Here is a 20,536-nt window from a genome sequence, read left to right on the forward strand (position 1 = left end):
CCCTATGGTGCAATCCAGTTTATGGCATTTGAGCATTATAAAACGGTACTTGAACTTCTATTTTCTTTTTGTGTCTTTGAATATCATACTTAGTTGACAAGGCATTTGCTTTGGCCTTTAAAGTTACTTTGGATGAATGGGTAAAGTAATGCCTTTTTGAAGGAAAAAGACTTGTGGTAGTTTAAATTTTTAAATATAACTTGTTTTTGGAGTTATCTATTCTAGAATTGTCATTTTTGAGCAAATTGTTTATGAACACACTTATGAAGAAGAGCCAGAATATACTTCAAGTAGATAATAATAAATCTATAAAATATTAATAGCTTTTTATTGTGCTTTTTGTTTCTCAGTTGTAGGAAAGGAACGTTGTGACTTTGGATTTTCTTACTAAATAAAATAGTGAGATCATATGATGAAAGTCTGTTTTTGAGTAATGCTATCAGTTAACAACTTTTCCCATCCTACTCATTGATTGACTTTCTCTTCTCTGTTGGACTGAAAGTTTATCCTCTCAAACATCTTAACACAGAAAATGGATGTTAAATTTCATAGGGTATCTTAAAAAGAAATGTAAGCAGTAGAATGGGAACAACATTCTAAGCTCATCAGTCAGAATCGATGCCATCAGTATATCAAGACTTCATTGTCTGTAGTAGCATTTTATTTGTACTCTTTAAGTATACGTGGTCGTCAATGTGCAACATAGTATATTTGGTAATTCTAAGTTAAGATTATAAAAATGCAGAGCTAGAACAGAAGGCGACAGAGGAAATACCTGATTTGCTCACTCTGTGCTATAACGCTGCTCACTTTTATACAGTTGCGCTTGTTTCACTCACGTTTAACATTAATTTTCTTCTCACTAGTCCTGTAACTCTTTTTTGAAGTGTCTTCATTATGAAACAGTGAAATGAGAAGTATTTAAAAATATTCCATTTAATTTGATGTTTTTGATTTCTAGTTGATTACTACAAAGCTGGGAGTTTCCGGTCATGTGCACAGATTAATGGCTGGATCCATGGCAGGTAAGAGGAGTGGGTGTATTTTATTTATTTATTTTTTAAATATTTATTTATTTGAGAGAGAGTGCGAGAATGAGAGAGAGAGCGCACGAGAGGGGGGAGGGGGAGAGGGAGAGGGAGAAGCAGAAGCAGACTTCTCGCTGAGCAGGAGTCCAGGTAGAACTCAATCCCAGAACCCTGGAAACATGACCTGAGCCGAAGGCAGACACTTAAACAACTGAGCCACCCAGGCGCCCGGGTGTATTTTATTTCTGACAAATTAATTTTCTACTAAAATACTTAATTTGGCTTAGGTAATATTTGTGACATTTGATTAAGTAGCACACATTTATCATCTTCCTACACTCAATTATGTAAGAAATCATTACTACCCCAACTCAAAAAATGTGTTTTATAGTAAGAAAAGGTAAGGAATAGTCTAAATGTACAACTGTGTGAACACTGTACGTTCCCTTTGACAATTCTACTTCTGGAAATATTTATTTATCATGACATGTAATCTTCAGGCACTTAACACGTAGTCCACAGAAAAACACTATGTGGAAAATGCTATGATTATCTTCATTTTATGGAAGAGAAATTTTAATAAGATTCTAAATTATAAAAATTTTTAAAAAGATTTGAGAGAGAGAGGGAGCACAAGCAGGAGGAGGGGCAAAGGGAGAGAGAGAAGCAGACTCCCTGCTGAACAAGAAGCCCAATGTGGGGCTCTATCCCAGGACTCTGGGATCATGACCCCAGCCGAAGGCAGATGCTTAGCCAACTGAGCCATCCAGGCGACCCCTAAATTTTAAAATTTATGATTTTGTACATCACTTTTTAAGTTTTCTGTCTTGTAAATTCAACTGATCAAAATTCTTTCTTTGAAGGTTGTAGGAAAGATTAAGTTGGATTATGAATATGAGTTAAATCCTGAAGACTTTGTGTTATTTCCTTTTCTCGGCATTTGATTATTGAATAGCATTATTCATTCAAACGGTATTTCTAGTTTCATTTTTCTGAAATGAAAGACATGTTAACACCAAGTTTTCAGTATATATTAGAAAACAATAATAACCAAAAGGAACTTTAATTATAAATTTTAATTTTTAGAGAAAAAGTTTGTAATGACACATAAGACTAGTGCTTCCATTATTCAGTGATTCTATTTTTATTACCATGTTTAAGTAATTACAATTTACATTTTTCTATGATTGTAAATAGGTGAAATGAATGTTCTAGTTAATTTTATTTGTATCAGGTATCTTTGCTCCTGTACCCGTGGTAGCCTTTGAGTGTAAGTTTGGAAATTTTTATATTTGCCAAGATAAAAAATTGTGTGTTATTCACAATCATTTCAACAGAGCTTATTTTAAAGCTTTTTTGAACTTCATCATTTTCCCTCATTCTACAACTACAATCTAGTACATGTGGAACCTCAGTCAACCAGAAAAGGGAAAAACTAGGGACTGAGAATCAAGATTTGTATTTAAGAAAGATCTTCTTTCCTTCTGTATGTTTCAATTGTTTAAAATCAGTCTTGCTCTGCCAGTTCTTATGGAACTAAGAGTGACCAGATAAAGAGAAGAGAAAAAAGAGGAAAGAGAAACTAGAAGTGACAAGCTGAGTTCTGCTTGCTGCCTTCTCTGGACTGCTCCAGTTTGGTGTTTTGGCTCAAGGCTGGGAGGTCAAATGTACAGAACACTTCCTGGATCCTGGCTGACGTCCATTACATTACATTGACCATGGGCATGGGCAGATCATTTAAACCTTCCATAATTCACTCTCCCATTTGTTAAAGTGGAGCTTGTGTTTGCCCAACTCCCTGTCTTTCTGAGTTGTTCTGAAGGTCAAAGAATTGCTATGAAAATATTCTGAAAGATCTGAGGTCCTCCTGGGGTGCCCGGGTGGCTCAGTCACTTAAGCATCTACCTTCGGCTCAGATCTTTTTTTTTTTTTTTTTTAAGATTTTATTTATTTATTCGACAGAGACAGAGACAGCCAGCGAGAGAGGGAACACAAGCAGGGGGAGTGGGAGACGAAGAAGCGGAGGAGCCTGATGTGGGGCTCGATCCCGCAACGCTGGGATCACGCCCTGAGCCGAAGGCAGACGCTTAACCGCTGTGCCACCCAGGCGCCCCTCGGCTCAGATCTTGATCTCCGGTTCCTGGGATAGAGCCCTGCCTGTGGCTCCCCACTCAGGGGAGAGACTACTTCTGCTGCTCCCTCTGCCTCTCCCCCTGCTTGCGCTCTCTCACTCTCACTGTCTCTTAAAGAAATAAATAAAATCTTTATTTTTTTAAATAAAATCTTAAAAAGATCTGAGGTCCTCCTTAAATATTAGAGGATGTTATTAAATCTTCATGCCGGTGACTTGTTACATGCTCTTGAACCAGCCGCCTGAATTCCTTATTCCTCTTTCTGTCTCATTTGTAACACAGGGACAGTTTTAGTTTAAATAAAGGCAATGTTCAAAATATTTAACAATCAGTATAGCATGTGTAGCAACCGATCAGGACAGAGGCTGGATGTCAGTAGTGAGAATGGCTGTACGGTGCCGTTATTAGATTATTATCAGAACAGGTTGTGGTTATTAGAACAGGTTGCACACTGTTCTTTTGAGAATCTCAAAGAGACTTGGAGGCACATTTCCCAGATATTTTAATTTTTTTTTTAAAGATTTTATTTATTTTTTTGACAGAGAGAGAGACAGCCAGTGAGAGAGGGAACGCAAGCAGGGGGTGTGGGAGAGGAAGAAGCAGGCTCCTAGTGAAGCAGCCTGATGCGGGGCTTGATCCCAGAACGCTGGGATCACGCCCTGAGCCGAAGGCAGATGCTTAACAACTGAGCCTCCCAGGCGCTCCCAGATACTTTAATATTTAAAAGGGAATGCTATTCCTCCTTGAGCCCTTATCCAGAATCCAGAAGCAACAAGCTTCCTATATTTTTGGAGAAAATACTCTTCTAAGCTGGTAGTATAACCCTTGATTTCAGAACTTACTTTCTTTAGTTAATAAATTTGAGGCCTGATTTGCGTATGGAATGGAAATGATGTTCGGACCTCTGCTCTCTGGCCCTTTGGCTCTTTGATTTAACATCATGCAGTTACTGAAACATGTGATTTCCACAGGAGACTGTTCTATTAAAGGTATCCGCAGTGACACATGGCTACTGCTTTTGGATAATAATGACTGCAAATGTGGCTCCCGAATGTCATAGTTGAATTATTTCTCCCTAGATATCTGTCTAAGATTCAGAGGTTGCACATAACGATAGGTTGTTAGTTATTTACAACTGATATTTAATCATCAGGCTTGAAGCAGTATTGTAGTTCCAAATTAGAGGATACAGTAGAATTGAACTTTCTTGGACATCTACTCTAGACCAATTTCTTTAACTTCGTGGCTTATCTTTTCTATCTATGATGCATGGAGCGTTTCCTCTGTCTAAAGTATTCATTTCGAATCCGTGCATTGTTTTCATTAGACTTTTATCTCTTTGGATGTGTACGCGAAGTCCGGATGCTGCTCCTACTATGGTAGCCTCAGATGGGAAGGAAGGTAGTGAGCTAAGAGGGAAGCCATCTCTGAAAACTGAAATCTCCTTCCATATTCATTGAGAAGTTAGAGAGGAAGGAGATTAATTGATGAGGGTCTGGGTATGCTCCTTTGTTTTGATCCTGTATTATCCAATTTCTAATATCTATTCCTCTCTTTGTAACTGGGATGCAGGAGTTCAAGAGCACCTGGCTCTGTGGGTCTCAGACCAGGTTTGGCCACTGATAAAATCCAAAGGCAGAGACCAGGTGGTGGTGAAACAAGAAAGGAATTTATTTCAGTGAGGCCATCACCCAGAAGACGATGGACAAAGTCTCAAAGACTGTCTCCAAAGTGCTGAAAATACTTCTAGGTTGATATAAGGAAAATGTGGGACAAAGGTCAGTAGGTACACGGCAGGTGGGTGGTAAAGGTCAGGTCAGGAGTTGTCTTGACATCAGTCACACTGGGTCAAACTGGTGTCAGGGCTGTTGTCATTGTTTGAGGGCCCATCATGGGATGCTTTGCTTGCTGCATCTTTTGCCTGAGTTAAGAAATAAATTGGAAGGGAGAACTTAACCAATGAGAAAGTACAAACTGAGGTCAAAATGGAAGTAGTTGAAGTCCTCTTTTCAGATCCCCACTATCAAAACCCCATTCCTTTTCTGTGGAAGGAAAAAGAGATGACAGTCATTTCTTCTGTCGCTGTTTCCTAGTGATGGGGGACAATGTAGGGATTTTGGAATGGATGACTTTGACAGAGTAGGAGAGCTTCATTTCTTAAGTCTCTCCTGAAATAAACAGTAAAAGCATCTCTAAGCTTGTGCAAATGGCGCAGGCTCCTGTTTGACAAATACAAAAAGTCAAATTTTAACAACCAAAAAGAAAAGCAATAAGAAATATAGCAATGCTTAGCAGGGTGTATTTCCATTTGGGAGGAATCAAATTTAGCCAACTGCTAAGAGGACCTAGAGCTAGGGTATCTACAGCAGTGATCTGTTTGTTCAAATCTTTCTTGGCTTTAGTTACTTTTTTAAAAAAGATTTTATTTATTTATTTGTCAGAGAGAGAGAGCACAAGCAGGGGAGCGGCAGGCAGAGGGAGAACCAGGTTCCGTGTTGAGCAAGGAGCCAAATGTGGGACTTGGTCCGAGAACTCTGGGATCTTGACCTGAGCCGAAAGCAGACGCTTAACCCACTGAGCCACCCAGGTGTCCCGGCTTTAGTTATGTTTTTCAAGTAATTTGGAATATATACACTCTTTTAATGAAAGCACAGGTCCCTCCTTGAACTGCAGTCAAGATATTGAGGGCCATTCAGTTTTGGAGGACCACTTTATTATTTTTTTTAAACAATTTTTTAAGAAGATTTTATTTATTTATTTGAGAGAGAGAGTGAGAGAGCGCACGCTCGTGCACTTGAGTGGTGGGGGGGGCAGAGGGAGAGGGATAAGCAGACTTCCCACTGAGCGGGGAGCTTGACCTGGGGCTTGATCCCAGGATCCTGAGATCATGACCTGAGCTGAAGGCAGATGCTTAACTGACTGAGCTGCCCAGGCGCCCCTTAGAGGACTACTTTTTTGAATCTATGTGGTTTCATCATTTAGGAGGGTAACTCTGTGCCAGGTTTGTTTAAGGCTGCTTTATGCTTGGCTAAAGCTTCTGCTTACAATTCTATATCAATAGAGGTGACTCCTGGGACAAATATGGCTAAGGGATAAAATCACCAAAAAGCCCTCTTTGCCTGATGTCTAGCTTTAACAATATCCTCATAATGAGGAATTGCTGGCAAGTGGGATATGCCTCCTCCCAGGAGATAGGGGCATCCCTGAGTGCATTGTCCAATCCAGTCATAATGAAGGTGGGGCCATCCACTGTTTCCATAAGTCCATAGCTAACCCCATGGAGTAGGGTATTCTCTGGCTTTTATTTTATATATATTATTTTTTAAAGATTTATTTATTTATTTTAGAGAGAGAGCATGAGCAGCAGAGGGCGAGGGAGAGAGAATCCCAAGCGGTCTCCATGCTGAGGACAGACCTGATGTGGGGCTTGATCTCATGACTCTGAGATCATGACCTGAGCTGAAACCAGAGTTGGATGCTTAACCTACTGTGCCACCTAGGTGCCCCTGCTCTGGCTTTTAAGGAGCAGTTTTGCCATCCCAGTCATACAGAGTTGGTCAAGGTGATAACTGAGTTACACAGTCTTTGAGGAGTCCATCCCATTGTCCAGCTGTATGAATAATCCTATGCCCATGGGGTCCTTTTTTTATTCCCACAGAGTAACAGGCATGAAGATTGTCTATACATGGGTTATTGTGGCAATTTCTCTGATGTATACCTCAAAATGTCTAGCTTAGGCAAATGACCACCATTCAAGGACAGTTAACCAGACCTGGAGTGTAACATCCTCAAAGGTGTGTTATTGAAACATAATTTTTCTCTTTAAAATCACCCTCATTTCCATCAAAGATAGCCAAACGAAGACCAATTTGTTTGTAAAACAGGTCCAGTTTTAACAAACTTGGCTTAATTATTCACATAAGCACAGCAGGAACAGTGATTGTGACCATATTAGTTCTTTTAAATCTGCTTTGCTGAAACTTTGTATAGGAATTTTATTATATATATATTATAGGTTGTTTATTTATTTACTTATTTATGTAGTCTCTACACCCAGTGTGGGGCTTGAACTCACAACCCTGAGATCAAGAGTTGCATGCTATTCTAATTGAGCCAGCCAGGCGCCCCTATAAGGAACTTTTTTTTTTCCTATAAGGAATTTTAGACTGAACTTTTAATAGCCTTGCAAGGCCAGAAGCTAAGCCAAATTCTTGCCATCAGATTTGCTTACAATACCTGTAAATTTAGGGGAATTCCTCTTCTCAAGGTTGCCCAGATATCCTGAGATTCCTGCATTTGCCAGGTAATGACATTCCTTACTCCCCTGGTAAGATTGCTGGGAACTCTGTTAGCAAGATGTCAGGCCAGCATTTCCAAGGGGCTCTACTGGCTCCATAAAGTCAACCTTAGGTCTTTAAAGCTGTCTCGTCATATCTGAGTCTATGCATGCCTTTCTCTAAATATGACCTTCCAGTCAAAGTGTTGGCAAAGTAACCAATGTTTCCAGTGGTGTCCTGTTACAAGGAGAACAGATTCTTATTGAACTTATGCAAATAATTAAAATTGCCATTAAAGAAAGAATATTCACTGAAAGCTTCTGAATTTTGGAGGGTTCAGGTAGGCAATAAAGATAAATGTTTCAATTTGTTCACAAAGAAATATTTTGTCATATTTCTGTAAGCCATAGATATCTAGAGAGAAAAAGTTTGCTGCTTAAATCTGGAAGAGCAAACATTAGAACCAGCAATATTTCAAAGAAGAGTCATAAAAACTACAATGATCTTTCTCAATTCATTTAGTCCCACGTTACTAATTCTTGTTCTGATTGAACGCAGCTTTTCCTTTAGTTCCGGAAGTTCTTTTTTTTTTTTTTTTTTTAAGATTTTATTTATTTATTCAACAGTGATAGAGACAGCCAGCAAGAGAGGGAACACAAGCAGGGGGAGTGGGAGAGGAAGAAGCAGGCTCATAGCAGAGGAGCCTGATGTGGGGCTCGATCCCACAACACCGGGATCACGCCCTGAGCCGAAGGCAGACGCTTAACCGCTGTGCCACCCAGGCGCCCCTAGTTCCGGAAGTTCTTACCAGTTTAGTTTTATGATTTTGAAGATGTCGCATTTGTCAAAAACCCCTTTTCATTAATCTCCTTGAAGATGAAACACATTTTCAAGAGCATCAGAACAGTAACTATAAATAACAGAAGACTAGGGGTGCCTGGGTGGCTCAGTTGGTTAAGCTTCTGACTCTTGATTTCAGGTGATGATCTCAGAGTTGTGAATCTAGCCCTATATCCGGCTCTGTGTTGGACAAGGAGCTAGCTTGAGATTCTCTTTCTCCCTCTTCCCCACTGCACCTTCCCTCCCCCACCCCCGCCAAAAAAACAAAGAAACTCATTCATTCCAGTCTTAGTCCTGAACATGCATAAAATTCTTTTCCAAAGATTCCCCTTCACAAACCTATAACTTTCTTTTTACATTCAGATTTAGCTGTAAGCTTTCTCTCTCTAAATAAGAGAAATCTATTAGTCTCTTCTAGGACAGTTTCATTGTAGGACAAAATTACGCTCTTTTCCCTCCACAAAGTGTATTCCTGTTCCTTGTACCATTTTATTTATTCAACCTACTTGCTCTTAATAATTACCCATGAAAATTTTGAGACAAAATTGACCATCATTTTAATTCATCTTTTCCCTGACAAATTGCAACAGAGATAACATGAATTTATTTGGCCTTTTAGTAAACCTTGGTGGAATAAAGGTTTATATTTAATGCTGGTAACTCTAAAGACATGTCTATTTTAATTAAACCAACTCTCTTGAGTTAGCTTTGATACTGAATATGTTGCACATCCCCTAAAAAATCAATTAATTTGTTCCCCACTGTCAATTTTACCTGGGGCTCCTGTGGGGAAATCTGAAGTGGGTGGTTTAAGTCCAGGGGAACCTCTGGGCCCCTTCATGTTGATTTTGGAGGTGCTTCAGTTTGATCCTCATAAGGAGGTAGCCAAACAGCTTGGGATACGTTTTGCTCCTTGATAGCAGGGGTAGGAAGAGCAGGAGCCCATGGGTTGGAGGGACCGAGGGTGGGACAGGAGCTGGCCAGTGGTAGTGTGGGAGCTGAAGGAGAGAGAGGCAGAGGCAGAGGTGCAAGGGAGCCACTGGCAAGGCCAGAGACAGATTAAAAGTTTGGACTAACATTCTTTTATCTCTGTCTCCTGTCTTTTCTTCTTGCAAACCAGGCTTTTTTCTCTGGTTGTTTTTCAGCCCTCTGTACCATTTATTCAAAATATGTCCTGATGGACTTTCTTTGGGAACAGAAGGAGTATTCCCTGTCTTCCTAGGTAAAAGTTCAGAAAGAACACAGAAGAAACAAAATGATAACTAAATGAAACCAAGAGTACCTCTGTTAGTATTCATTCTTCCCCAAATGTCGGGGGTTTCACTGACTGAAGCATATGGCTTCAGTTTTTGTTTCTCCCCAAAAGTCAGCACTTGACCAGCTGAACCAGATGGCTTCCTAGACAAGTTAAGAGAGCCAAACCAAAACCCCCTATTTGTAGGCAACTGAATGGAAGGAAGGAATTCAAGAGAGCCATTCAGTGGCCATCTTTCCTCTGAGCTTAACATATACATAGCCCAGGTGGTATTACCATATCATTTTCTTCTCAGTCATAGGTTTATAACTATAAGTAGACCAGTCAGCCAATATTCTCCCTAGGGGGCTTTGAAAGGGTGTAGAAATAGTACTTCCCATCTTGTACATACACTCACATACATACAAATTCCAATAGGGATTCTGCCAGATGTGTACCCTGGCTTCCAGTTTACCTCTCATTGTTCCTTTTTCCGTCAGTACCTTCACAAATTTCAGTGGCCCCTGCCACAACTCCAACCTATGCAAACCTGAACAAATAGTTTATGAAAACCTGATAAATAGTTCAAAAGAACCCAATAGCAGCGTTGGTAAAGACCCATCCCAAAAGCAGGTAGAGAAGTACAGGGTCCATATGCATTTATCAGGGGGAACTTACCAGGAGCCAAATTTCTAGGGCCTGCTACTTCTAATTTGTTTCTCTGTTTCACCAAATGTGGTTAAGGCAGTCAGTGCCAGTTCTGGGCAAGCGATAAAGAAAGTCTGTGAAATGAAGCAGGTGTCAGCAGCTCTCTGTCTGGAGTGGACTAGCCACAGGTGGCTGACTCCGGCCTATCACAGCCATTAGCTTGGGAAACAAACAGGGAGCCCTGGGGTACTCCCACGGCTAACTGCTCTATATTGAGGAATCCTGAGGGGGGTGCATAAATCACAAGGATAGCTTCTGACTGGCTCGTCAGAATTGTACCTGGGGCTCAGGGGTGCAAGAGCGCCTGGCTTCGGGGTTCCCAGACAGACCAGGTTCGGCCACTTGCTGTTAATAAAATCCAAAGGTAGAGAGGGGGATGGTGGTAAAACAAGAAAGGAATTTATTTTCTGTGAGCCATTACCCGGAATACAGTGGCTAATGTCTCAAAGACTGTCTTGAAGGGCTGAAAATACTTCTAGGTTGATATAAGGAAAATGTGGGACAAAGGTCGGTGGTTACATGCAGGTGGGCAGTAAAGGTCAGGTCGATGATTGTTGTGAGGTCAATCCCACAGGGTCTTGCTTGCTCAGGGCAGTTGTTATTGCTTGAGGGATGCTCACAGGATGCTTTGTGCACTTGGTCTTTTTTTTTTTTTTTTTTTTAAACGTATGTGTCAGAGAGTGCAAGACAGTACACAAGCAGGGGGAGAAAAGCAGCCTCCCCGCTGAGCAAGGTGCCCAATGCGGGACTCAATTCCAGGAATCATGACCTGAGCCTAAGGCAGACGCTTAACCACCTGAGCCACCCAGGCATCCCGCCCACTTGGTCTTTTGCCTAAGTTAAGAGAAAAGCTGGAAAGAGGAACTTAAGCAATTAGAAAGTACAGACTGAGGTCAAAATGGAGGTGGTTGAAGTCCGTTTTCATCTTCCTCTACTGATTCCGCCTTGTAGTGTTAGTTCCTTTGTTAAGAAGTTCTTCAGGCTTCTTGCTGGAGCAGAATAAAAAATTCGTATTTGCTGTACTTTCAGAATATGATCTCTTAAGTTTTAGTGACCAAAAATTATCTGTCTTCGGTATTGTGGTTACAAATGTAATTTGCAATCATAGGATTTTTTAAATTTTATACAGTAATTATGAGGTAATGTTGATCTCTTTGAAGCTTTGCAAATCGGCAAAATCTAATTGCTGATTAAAGTATGTTCTTAGGTTACCACAATTCCTGGATTCTATACTATGGAGACGATAAGAGGGTCAGAACTTAGGGGAAAAAAACCTGTCTCAGTCAGCTTGGATTCATCATTAAGTCCCTGGTTTCTTGACTAAGGGAGGAAAAGAGAAGTTTGCACATACACAAAAATTGCAGGCACATCTCAACTTGAGTGAGTCTTGTTGCTTCCTGGTAGGTGAAGATACACTACTTTCTGTATCAGATTGTGGTTGTAAAATGGGGGAAGAAGAAAACTATCACCACCACTATTTGAGGTAGGTAGTTTCTGATTTCCCTTAATTGCACTTGGAGGACTTTTTTGGCCTCTCTATAAAGCAGTGCTAATTAAAATAGTAAGGAAGATATGTGAGTATAGAAAAAAGGCCAGGGACACCTGCGTGGCTCAGTTGGTTAAGTGTCTGACTTCAGCTCAGGTCGTGATCCCAGAGTCATGGTATCAAGTCCCACATTGGGCTCCTTGCTCAGCAGGGAGCCTGCTTAACCCTCTGCCTGCTGCTCCCCCTGCTTGTGCTCACTTTCTCTCTCTGACAAATAAAATCTTTAAAAAGAAGAAGAAGAAAAGAAAAAAGGCCAAAATGGGAGACACTAGGTTTATGAATTGAAAATTCTAGTCACCATATGGATGACTGATATATATGTCAGTCTGATTACTAGCAGTCAAGCTAAGTTCCCATTTGTTACATATTCCTCTCCAATAATCCTCTGATTGTTTTTTTACTTTTTTTCTTTTTGATTTTTTTTTTCTTTTTATTTGAATTCTTGATGTGCCGGAAGAGATTCAGATTGGAAGAATTTGGATAAAAAGAGGAGACAAATGATTTGGTTCACAAAAGAAAGGGTCAAAAAATGAATAGCTTGAAAAAGACTGGGAAAATAATAGCTAACATTTAGATACAATATTTAGTATATGTTGGGAATTATTTTAAGCATTTATTTACATATATTAACTCACTTAAGCTTCATAAAACCCTAATTTGGGTAATGACTTATGGTGATGTCCATTTTATAGATTCTGAAGCTGACACCCAGTTTAAATAACTTGCTCAAGGTCACACAGCTAGTTAGTGGTAGAATCTAATTTGAACTCAGGCTCACTCTAGAGTTCATACTCTTAAGTTCTTTTGACCATTTGATCAGTTTTTTTTTTTTTTTTTTTAAAGATTTTATTTATTTATGTGACAGAGAGACAGCCAGCGAGAGAGGGAACACAGCAGGGGGAGTGGGAGAGGAAGAAGCAGGCTCACAGCGGAAGAGCCTGATGTGGGACTCGATCCCGGATCGCCAGGATCACGCCCTGAGCCGAAGGCAGACGCTTTTAACGACTGCGCCACCCAGGCGCCCCGATCAGTTTTGATCATAAGTCAAAAATAAATAGTTCAGGGGCGCCTGGGTGGCGCAGTCGTTAAGCGTCTGCCTTCAGCTCAGGGCGTGATCCCGGTGTTATGGGATCGAGCCCCACATCGGGCTCCTCCGCTATGAGCCTGCTTCTTCCTCTCCCACTCCCCCTGCTTGTGTTCCCTCTCTCGCTGGCTGTCTCTATCTCTGTTAAATAAATTAATAAAATCTTTAAAAAAAAATAAATAGTTAAAAAAAAATAAATTAGCTGAAATTAGAAAAGTTCAAACCAAGAAAATAATGCCAGTGCCGGATTACTTGGCAGGTAGACTACATCCATGCTTAAGCATTAATGTAGTCATTGTGAGGAAAATTAGAACTTAGTTGGATATCCTCAAACTTATTTTATGGTGTGATATTATTTTTAGTTTGAACAATGCAAGACATAATAATCTTTTTCTGTAGTTAGGGTTTGTAGAAGTCTACATCTAGCCCTGTAGAGGGCTTCATAGTTTTATGCTTGGAGTGAAGGGTAAAAATATGATTATCAGAAGAATATTATTTACCTCCCCTTCATTCCAAAAAATAAACATTTAAAGTCACTAATTTGTTTTCAAGATTTCAGAGTGCAAAATTATTAAGACTCCTCTGCTTATATTCCAAGGTTTAAAATTACATTGAAGTCATTAAGTTGTTTTCAGGAGTATTGAAAAACAATAAAACGTGGTGATTTTTATATCCTTGTGTAACAAAATTCAACTGAGAAAATTTGAGGATCAAATTGGCTTTTTCTTTCTTTTTTTTAAAGATTTTATTTTATTTATTTGACAGAGAGAGAGAGAGAGAGTCAGCAAGAGAGGTAACACAAGCAGGGGGAGTGGGAGAGGAAGAAGCAGGCTCCCAGCAGAGCAGGGAGCCCGATGCGGGGCTCGATCCGAGAACCCTGGGATCATGCCCTGAGCCGAAGGCAGACACTTAGCGACTGAGCCACCCAAGCACCCCAAATTGGCTTTTTTAACAATTCATGCATTGGGCAGCATCCCATCTAGTACGTAGAAAGGAGGTCTGGGGAACTGCACAAATAAATAAATAAAATCTTTTAGAAAAAATCTTAGGGGCGCCTGGGTGGCTCAGTGATTAAGCATCTACCTTCAGCTCAGGTCAGGATCCTGGGGTCCTGGGATTGGGTTCCACATTGGGCTCCCTGCTCAATGGGAAGCCTGATTCTCCCTCTCCTGCTCTCCCCACTTATGCTAGCGCACTCTCTCTGTCAAATAAATAAAATCAAAAAGATAAAAAAATTTAAAAATCTTAAGGAAAAAAAAAGCTTTCATAGAAAAAGGAAGTCAGGATAATACCTTGCACTCTTCCTTTCCAACCTGGGCCCAGAATGGCTCTGCAGAGAAGGGTGGTGAAAGGCTGTTTTGCTGAACACAAGAGAGTGATCAGAAAACACAGGGGCGCCTGGGTGGCTCAGTCGTTAAGCGACTGCCTTCGGCTCAGGGCGTGATCCCCAACGTTCTGGGATCGAGCCCCGCCTTAGGCTCCTCCGCTGGGAGCCTGCTTCTTCCTCTCCCACTCCCCCTGCTTGCGTTCCCTCTCTCACTGGCTGTCTCTCTCTCTGTCAAATAAATAAAATAAAATCTTAAAAAAAAAAAAAAGAAAGAAAGAAAACACACCCTTACCATTCACAAGTATATCTATGGAGTGGGCTTCAAGAAGCATGTGCCTCATATACTCAAAGAGATGCAGAAATTTGCCCTGAAGGAGATGGGAACTCTAGATGTGCACATTGACATTAGACTCAACAAAACTGTCTGGGCCAAAGGAATTAGGAATGTCCCTCATAACATATCCATGTGAGGTTGTTCAGAAAACATAATGAGGGGCGCCTGGGTAGCTCAGTCGGTTAAGTGTCTGCCTTCAGCTTAGGTCATGATCCCAGGGTCCTGGGATCAAGCCCCACATCGGGTTCCCTGCTCAGTAAGAAGCCTGCTTCTCCCTCTTCCTACTGCTCCCCCTGCTTGTGTTCTCTCTCTCTCAAATAAATAAATTTTTAAAAAATCAAGAAGAAAAATGTAATGAGGATGAAGATTCATCAATGAAGCTATATGTGTTGGTACAAAATAGGTAACCATTTTCAAAAATCTGGCACCACTTTCAAAAATCTGTACAATCAATGTGGATGAGAACTGACAGCTGAGTGTCGAAGTTACAAAACCACCAAAAAAAAAAAATAATAATAATAAAGAAAGAAAGAAAAGGGGGAACAGAAAAGTCACATAAGAAACAACCCAAAATAACAGGATGCTTTTTGTCCATTAAATGTTGGGAAAATTATCCAATAATTGAATATTCTAATTGTCTAATAATTATCTAATACTTCTGAGAAGACAGGAAAATGGGATTTTTATTCTAATGGCTGACATTACAAATTCACACAGTCTTTCTGGAAGACAATTTCTATTAAAAGTCTTACTCTTTGACCTAATAATTCTATTTTAGGAACTTATCTGTAATGGAAATGCTGCACAAAAATATTTAATTATAAGGTCATTGACCAAAGCATTTTTCGCTATTACAATATCATATAGCAAATAATGGAGCATATAGCAAATTAGGTTAGACAACCTAAATGTCTAAGAGTATTGTTTTAATTAATTAAGGTACATCAGGGGCGCCTGGGTGGCTCAGTCCGTTAAGCACCTGCCTTTGGCTTATGTCCTGATCCCAGGGTTGTGGGATCAAGCCCCACATCGGGTTCCCTGCTCAGTGGGAAGCCTGCTTCTCCCTCTCTCTCTCCTCCTGCTTGTGTTCCTCTCTTGCTGCCTCTCTCTCTGTCAAATGGATAAACAAAACCTTTAAAAAATAATAATAAGTAGGGTTGATTGTCTGGATGGCTTAGTTAGTAAGGCATCTGCCTTCGGCTTGGGTCGTGATCCCGGAGTCCCAGGATTGAGTCATGCATCAGGCTCCCTGCTTAGCAGGGAGTCTGCTTCTCCCTCTGCCTCTACCTGCCACTCCCCTGCTTGTGCTATCTCTCTCTGTGTCAAATAAGTAAGTAGTATCTTTAAAATAATAATGATAATAATAAATAGGGGTGCCTGGGTGGCTCAGTCAGTTAAGTGTCTGACTTCAGCTCTGGTCATGATCTCAGAGTCCTGGAATCAAGCCCCTCATCAGGTTCCCCAGTCAGCAGGGAGTCTGCTTGTCCCTCTGCTCCTCCCCCTGCTTGTGCTCTCTCTCTCTCTCTCTCAAATACATAAAATCTTTTAAAATAATAATAATATGACGCCTGGGTGGCTCAGTTGGTTAAGTGTCTTTCTTCAGCTCAGGTCATGATTCCGGAGTCCCAGGATCAAGTCCCACCTTGGGCTCCCTGCTTAGCAGGGAGTCTGCTTCTCCCTCTCTTCTTCACCCCACTCGTGCTGTCTCTCTCTCTCTCTCTAAAATAAATAAGATCTTCAAAAAAATTTTTAAATAAAAAAATAATAAATTAAAAGCTCTATATAGTAAATATCAATAAAACTGAAAGACAGCTTACTGAATGGGAGAAGATCTTTGCAAATGATATATCCAATAAAGGGTTAGTATCCAAAATATATAAAAAACTGATACAACCAAACACAAAAAAACCCAAATAATCCAATTAAAAAATGGACAGAAGACATGAACAGACATTTCTCCAAAGAAGACATACAGATGGTCAACGGACACATGAGAAGATGCTCAGCATCACTCATCATCAGGGACATGAAAATCAAAAGCACAATAAAATAACTCAGGAAACAGGTATTGGCAAGGATGTGGAGATACAGGAACCCTTGTGCACTGTTTGTGGGAATGTAAACTGGTGGCAGACAGTCACTGTGGAAGACAGTATGGACGTTCCTCAAAAAATTAAAAATAGAATTACCATATGATCCAGTAAGTCCACTACTGTGTATTTACCCAAAGAATACGAAAACATTAATTCCAAAGGACATACCCATCCCTGTGTATATTGCAGCATTATTTACGATAACCAAATTGAGGAAGCAGCCCAAGTGTCCATCAGTAGATGAATGGATAAAGAAGATGGGAGATACACACACACACACACACACACACACACACACACACACAGGAATATTATTCAGCTGTAAAAAAAGAATGAAATCTTGCCATTTGCAACAACATAGATGGAGCTAGAGAATCTAATGGTAAGCCAAATAAGTCAGAGAAAAATACCAAATGATTCCACTTATATGTGGAATTTAAGAACAAAGGGGGAGAAGACCCCCCCCCCAAAAAAAAACCCCAGCAAGTCCAAAACAAAAACCAGAGTTGACAATAGGGAACAAACAGATGGTTTCCAGAGTGGAGATGGATGGGGGATGGGTGAAATAGGTAAAGGGGATTAGGAGTACACTTAACTTGATGAGCACTGAGTAATGTATAGAATTGTTGAATCACTATATTGTACACCTGAAAGTAACACTGTATGTTAACTATACTGGAATTAAAATAAAATTAAGAGTAGGTAAAACTTAAAAATAGATGATTTAATTAAAAAATAGCTCAGCTGGATAATTTATACAATTTGAAAATTATATCTTGATGAAAATCTAGGACTTAATACTCAACTTGCTTATCAGATTTTTATTTCTAAAACAAAATGTTTTTATGACTATGAGCATTTATATTTTTATTATGTTTCATCAACAACAAATCTACCAAAATACGAAAAAGAAAATAACGATCCATGCTTTGAAGTTTAAAAAAATGCCTTTATTTTATTTTTATAAGAATTCGAAGAGGCACCTGGGTGGTTTAGTTGGTTAAGTAAGTGTCTGCCTTTGGCTCAGGTCATGATCCCAGGGTCCTGGGATTGAGCCCTGCTTTGGGCTTCCTGCTCAACGGGGAGTCTGCTTCTTCCTCTCCCTTTCCCCCTGCTCATGTGCTTTCTCTCTCTCTCTCTCTCTCTCAAATAAATAAAATCTTAAAAAAATAGAATTCCTTTGTTAAGTAAAGCATCTCTTCATTTTAGGATCAGAGAGTAAATAAAAAGTCAAATATCTTGCTTAACAAGAGATAGTTTTTTTCTTTCTGGTATCTTACATGGGAATAGACAAGAGATAGAGTTCATGATTCATCTATACTGTACTATTTCCGTGTTAATAATATAACTTCACAGTGGGAAGAATTTGAAAAGATTTTACAAACTCACCCTTTGCTTACAAGGTTGTTTTTCAGCTGATGATATTATGATATAATTCTGTCAGTAATATTTTCTATTGCATTGCTACAATTTGAGAGCACTACTAATGATAGGAAAGATTACATATATATATCTGCTTTTACATTTCAGTATCTACTTTTTTTTCAGGTATGACCGCAGTTATCTGTACTTACCCTCTTGACATGGTGAGAGTACGTCTAGCATTCCAGGTGAAAGGGGAACACACTTACACAGGAATTATTCATGCATTCAAAACAATTTATGCAAAGGTATTTCACATTTACTTTTCTCATCTATATTGTGCACCCCCCCCTTTTTTAAATGTAAGCTCTATGCTCAACATGGGGCTTGAACTTTTGACCCCAAGATCAAAAAGTCACAAGCTGTACTGACTGAGCCAGTGAGGTGCCCCTATGATGTGTCCTTTTATATTTAGAAAAATATTTTGAGTGTTATTTAACCTCTTATTTATGGTTATTGATATTAATAATGATTATGACACATCAGTGTTTCAGGGTGGGTTCCAGAATAATTTTTTCCGTGTAATATATGCTTTTGTTTTTTGATATTTTCATAATAAGCACAATGTAACCTCACTTATACTTTTCATTCAAAAGGAAGGCGGTTTCCTTGGATTTTACAGAGGCCTGATGCCCACTATATTAGGGATGGCTCCATATGCAGGTATTTCCAAATTTGGCAGAATCTTGATCTTTTATTCTTGTCTAAGAATGATTTTTAAATTTTAGCATTTTGTATTCAAGCCCCTATTCCATCTGGATTTATTTTTTCTTTTTTTTTAAGATTTTTTTTAAAGATTTTTTTTAAGATTTTTTTTAAAGATTTTATTTATTTATTTGACAGAGATAGCCAGCGAGAGAGGGAACACAAGCAGGGGGAGTGGGAGAGGAAGAAGCAGGCTCATAGTGGAGGAGCCTGATGTGGGGCTCGATCCCACAACGCTGGGATCACGCCCTGAGCCAAAGGCAGGCGCTTAACCGCTGTGCCACCCAGGCACCCCATGGATTTATTTTTTTCTTCCTTAAGGATAACCATTTGACCCAGGACCATTTATTAAATAGCCCCTCCTCTCCCTAGTGATCTGTGGTGGTACTTCTAAAAATAATAAAAATAATAATAGAGTGCAGTTTTATGAATCTTTATATTTGGTAGGACAAGTCCCTTTACCTTATACTTTTTTTTTTTAAGGAATGTAAGAGCTATAGATATTCTATTCCATGGACATTTTAGAATCAGTTTTTGATATTGCACAAAAACCCTTGTTGGGATTTTAAATGAAATTTTATACAGTTCTTAGACATTTTTGTTAGATGTATTTGTAGAATCCATATAAGCTGTCATGTCTTTTAGAAAATTATGTTTCAGTTTATTGTTTGATATAATTTGATATGATCTGATAGCTAGCCATTATCCTACTTGTTAGCCAGCCACCATATTACTTACAGATGCTTTGGGGTTTCTGTGTGGGAAATTCGTATCCTGTACAAATAATATTTTTCTTATTTCCATTCTAATCCTTATTTCCTTATTTATTTATGTTTATCTTAGCTTACTGTAATAGCTAAGGACCTACAGTGCAGCAGTGAATAGAAGTGCTGATACTGGGCATTTTGGCTCCTTAATGATTTTAAAGGGACTGTTTGTAATACTTCTTCACTTAGCATAATGTTCATGTATGGCGTTAAGGAAGTTTTGGTAAGAATTTTTATGTGAATTGATGTTGAATTTTATCAGACACCCTTTCCTGCATTTACGGAGGTGATCATACAGTTTTCTCCTTTAATCTATTAATATGATGAATGACATTAATAGATGTTCTAAGATCAACCCAAATTGGTTATGACATAATGACCTTTTTATATCCTGTTGAATTAAGTTTGCTAATTGTTTTTAGAAGTTTTACATCTATATTCCTAAATGAGATTAGCTTGTAATTTTCTTTTGTAATATCCTTGTGGTTTGGGTATCAAGGTTATATAGGTCTCATAAATGAGTTGAGAATTTCCTCATTTTCCATCTTCAGGAATAATCTCTATAAGATGACTAGAATTTCTTGAAAGTTTCTTGAAAGTTTTCATTGTGGATGATTTTTCAATACTGGTTTAATTTCTTAAATGGTTGTAGGTTTTCTATCTTTTGTGAACCATTTTTGGTAATTCATACCGTTTTTTTTTTACCATTTTGAACTTGACCCTTTAGTATTAGTTTTCATGGCAAAAGATTTCCCTTATTTCTTCTTATTTTTTTTACATCTGTTCTATTGTCATGCCTCTTTTTTCATTTTTATTTGTTTTATCAGTTATTAGATTTTGCAACAAATCAGTTTTGGCTTTTGTTTTCTTCTCTAGTCTACTTTTATTTTCCATTTCATTGACTCTTGTTCATTTCCTAAGTATCTCTCTCTTCAGGTTTATTCTTCAGTTGGATGCTTACCTCATTCATTTTTCAACCTTTGGGGTTTTTTCTCTAATGTAGGCTTTTTCCCCCTAAATCCTGCTTCAGCTGTATCCC

General features: G+C 39.2%; 1 protein-coding gene across 1 annotated transcript in view; it reads left to right on the forward strand.

Annotated features, from left to right (window-relative positions):
- The window catches only part of SLC25A16 (solute carrier family 25 member 16), a 39,493-nt gene that overhangs the window by 10,860 nt on the left and 8,097 nt on the right, over positions 1–20,536 (forward strand). The window contains exons 3-6 of the mRNA XM_040624474.1: positions 1–45; positions 962–1,025; positions 18,152–18,273; positions 18,622–18,688. The exon at positions 1–45 is cut by the window's left edge and continues 86 nt beyond it. Coding sequence (XP_040480408.1) covers positions 1–45; positions 962–1,025; positions 18,152–18,273; positions 18,622–18,688 — 298 coding nt within the window. The remainder of the gene's footprint in view (positions 46–961; positions 1,026–18,151; positions 18,274–18,621; positions 18,689–20,536) is intronic.

The sequence above is a fragment of the Ursus maritimus genome, unplaced genomic scaffold (genome assembly GCF_017311325.1).
Source record: "Ursus maritimus isolate PB19 unplaced genomic scaffold, ASM1731132v1 scaffold_7, whole genome shotgun sequence".
Lineage (NCBI taxonomy): Eukaryota > Metazoa > Chordata > Mammalia > Carnivora > Ursidae > Ursus > Ursus maritimus.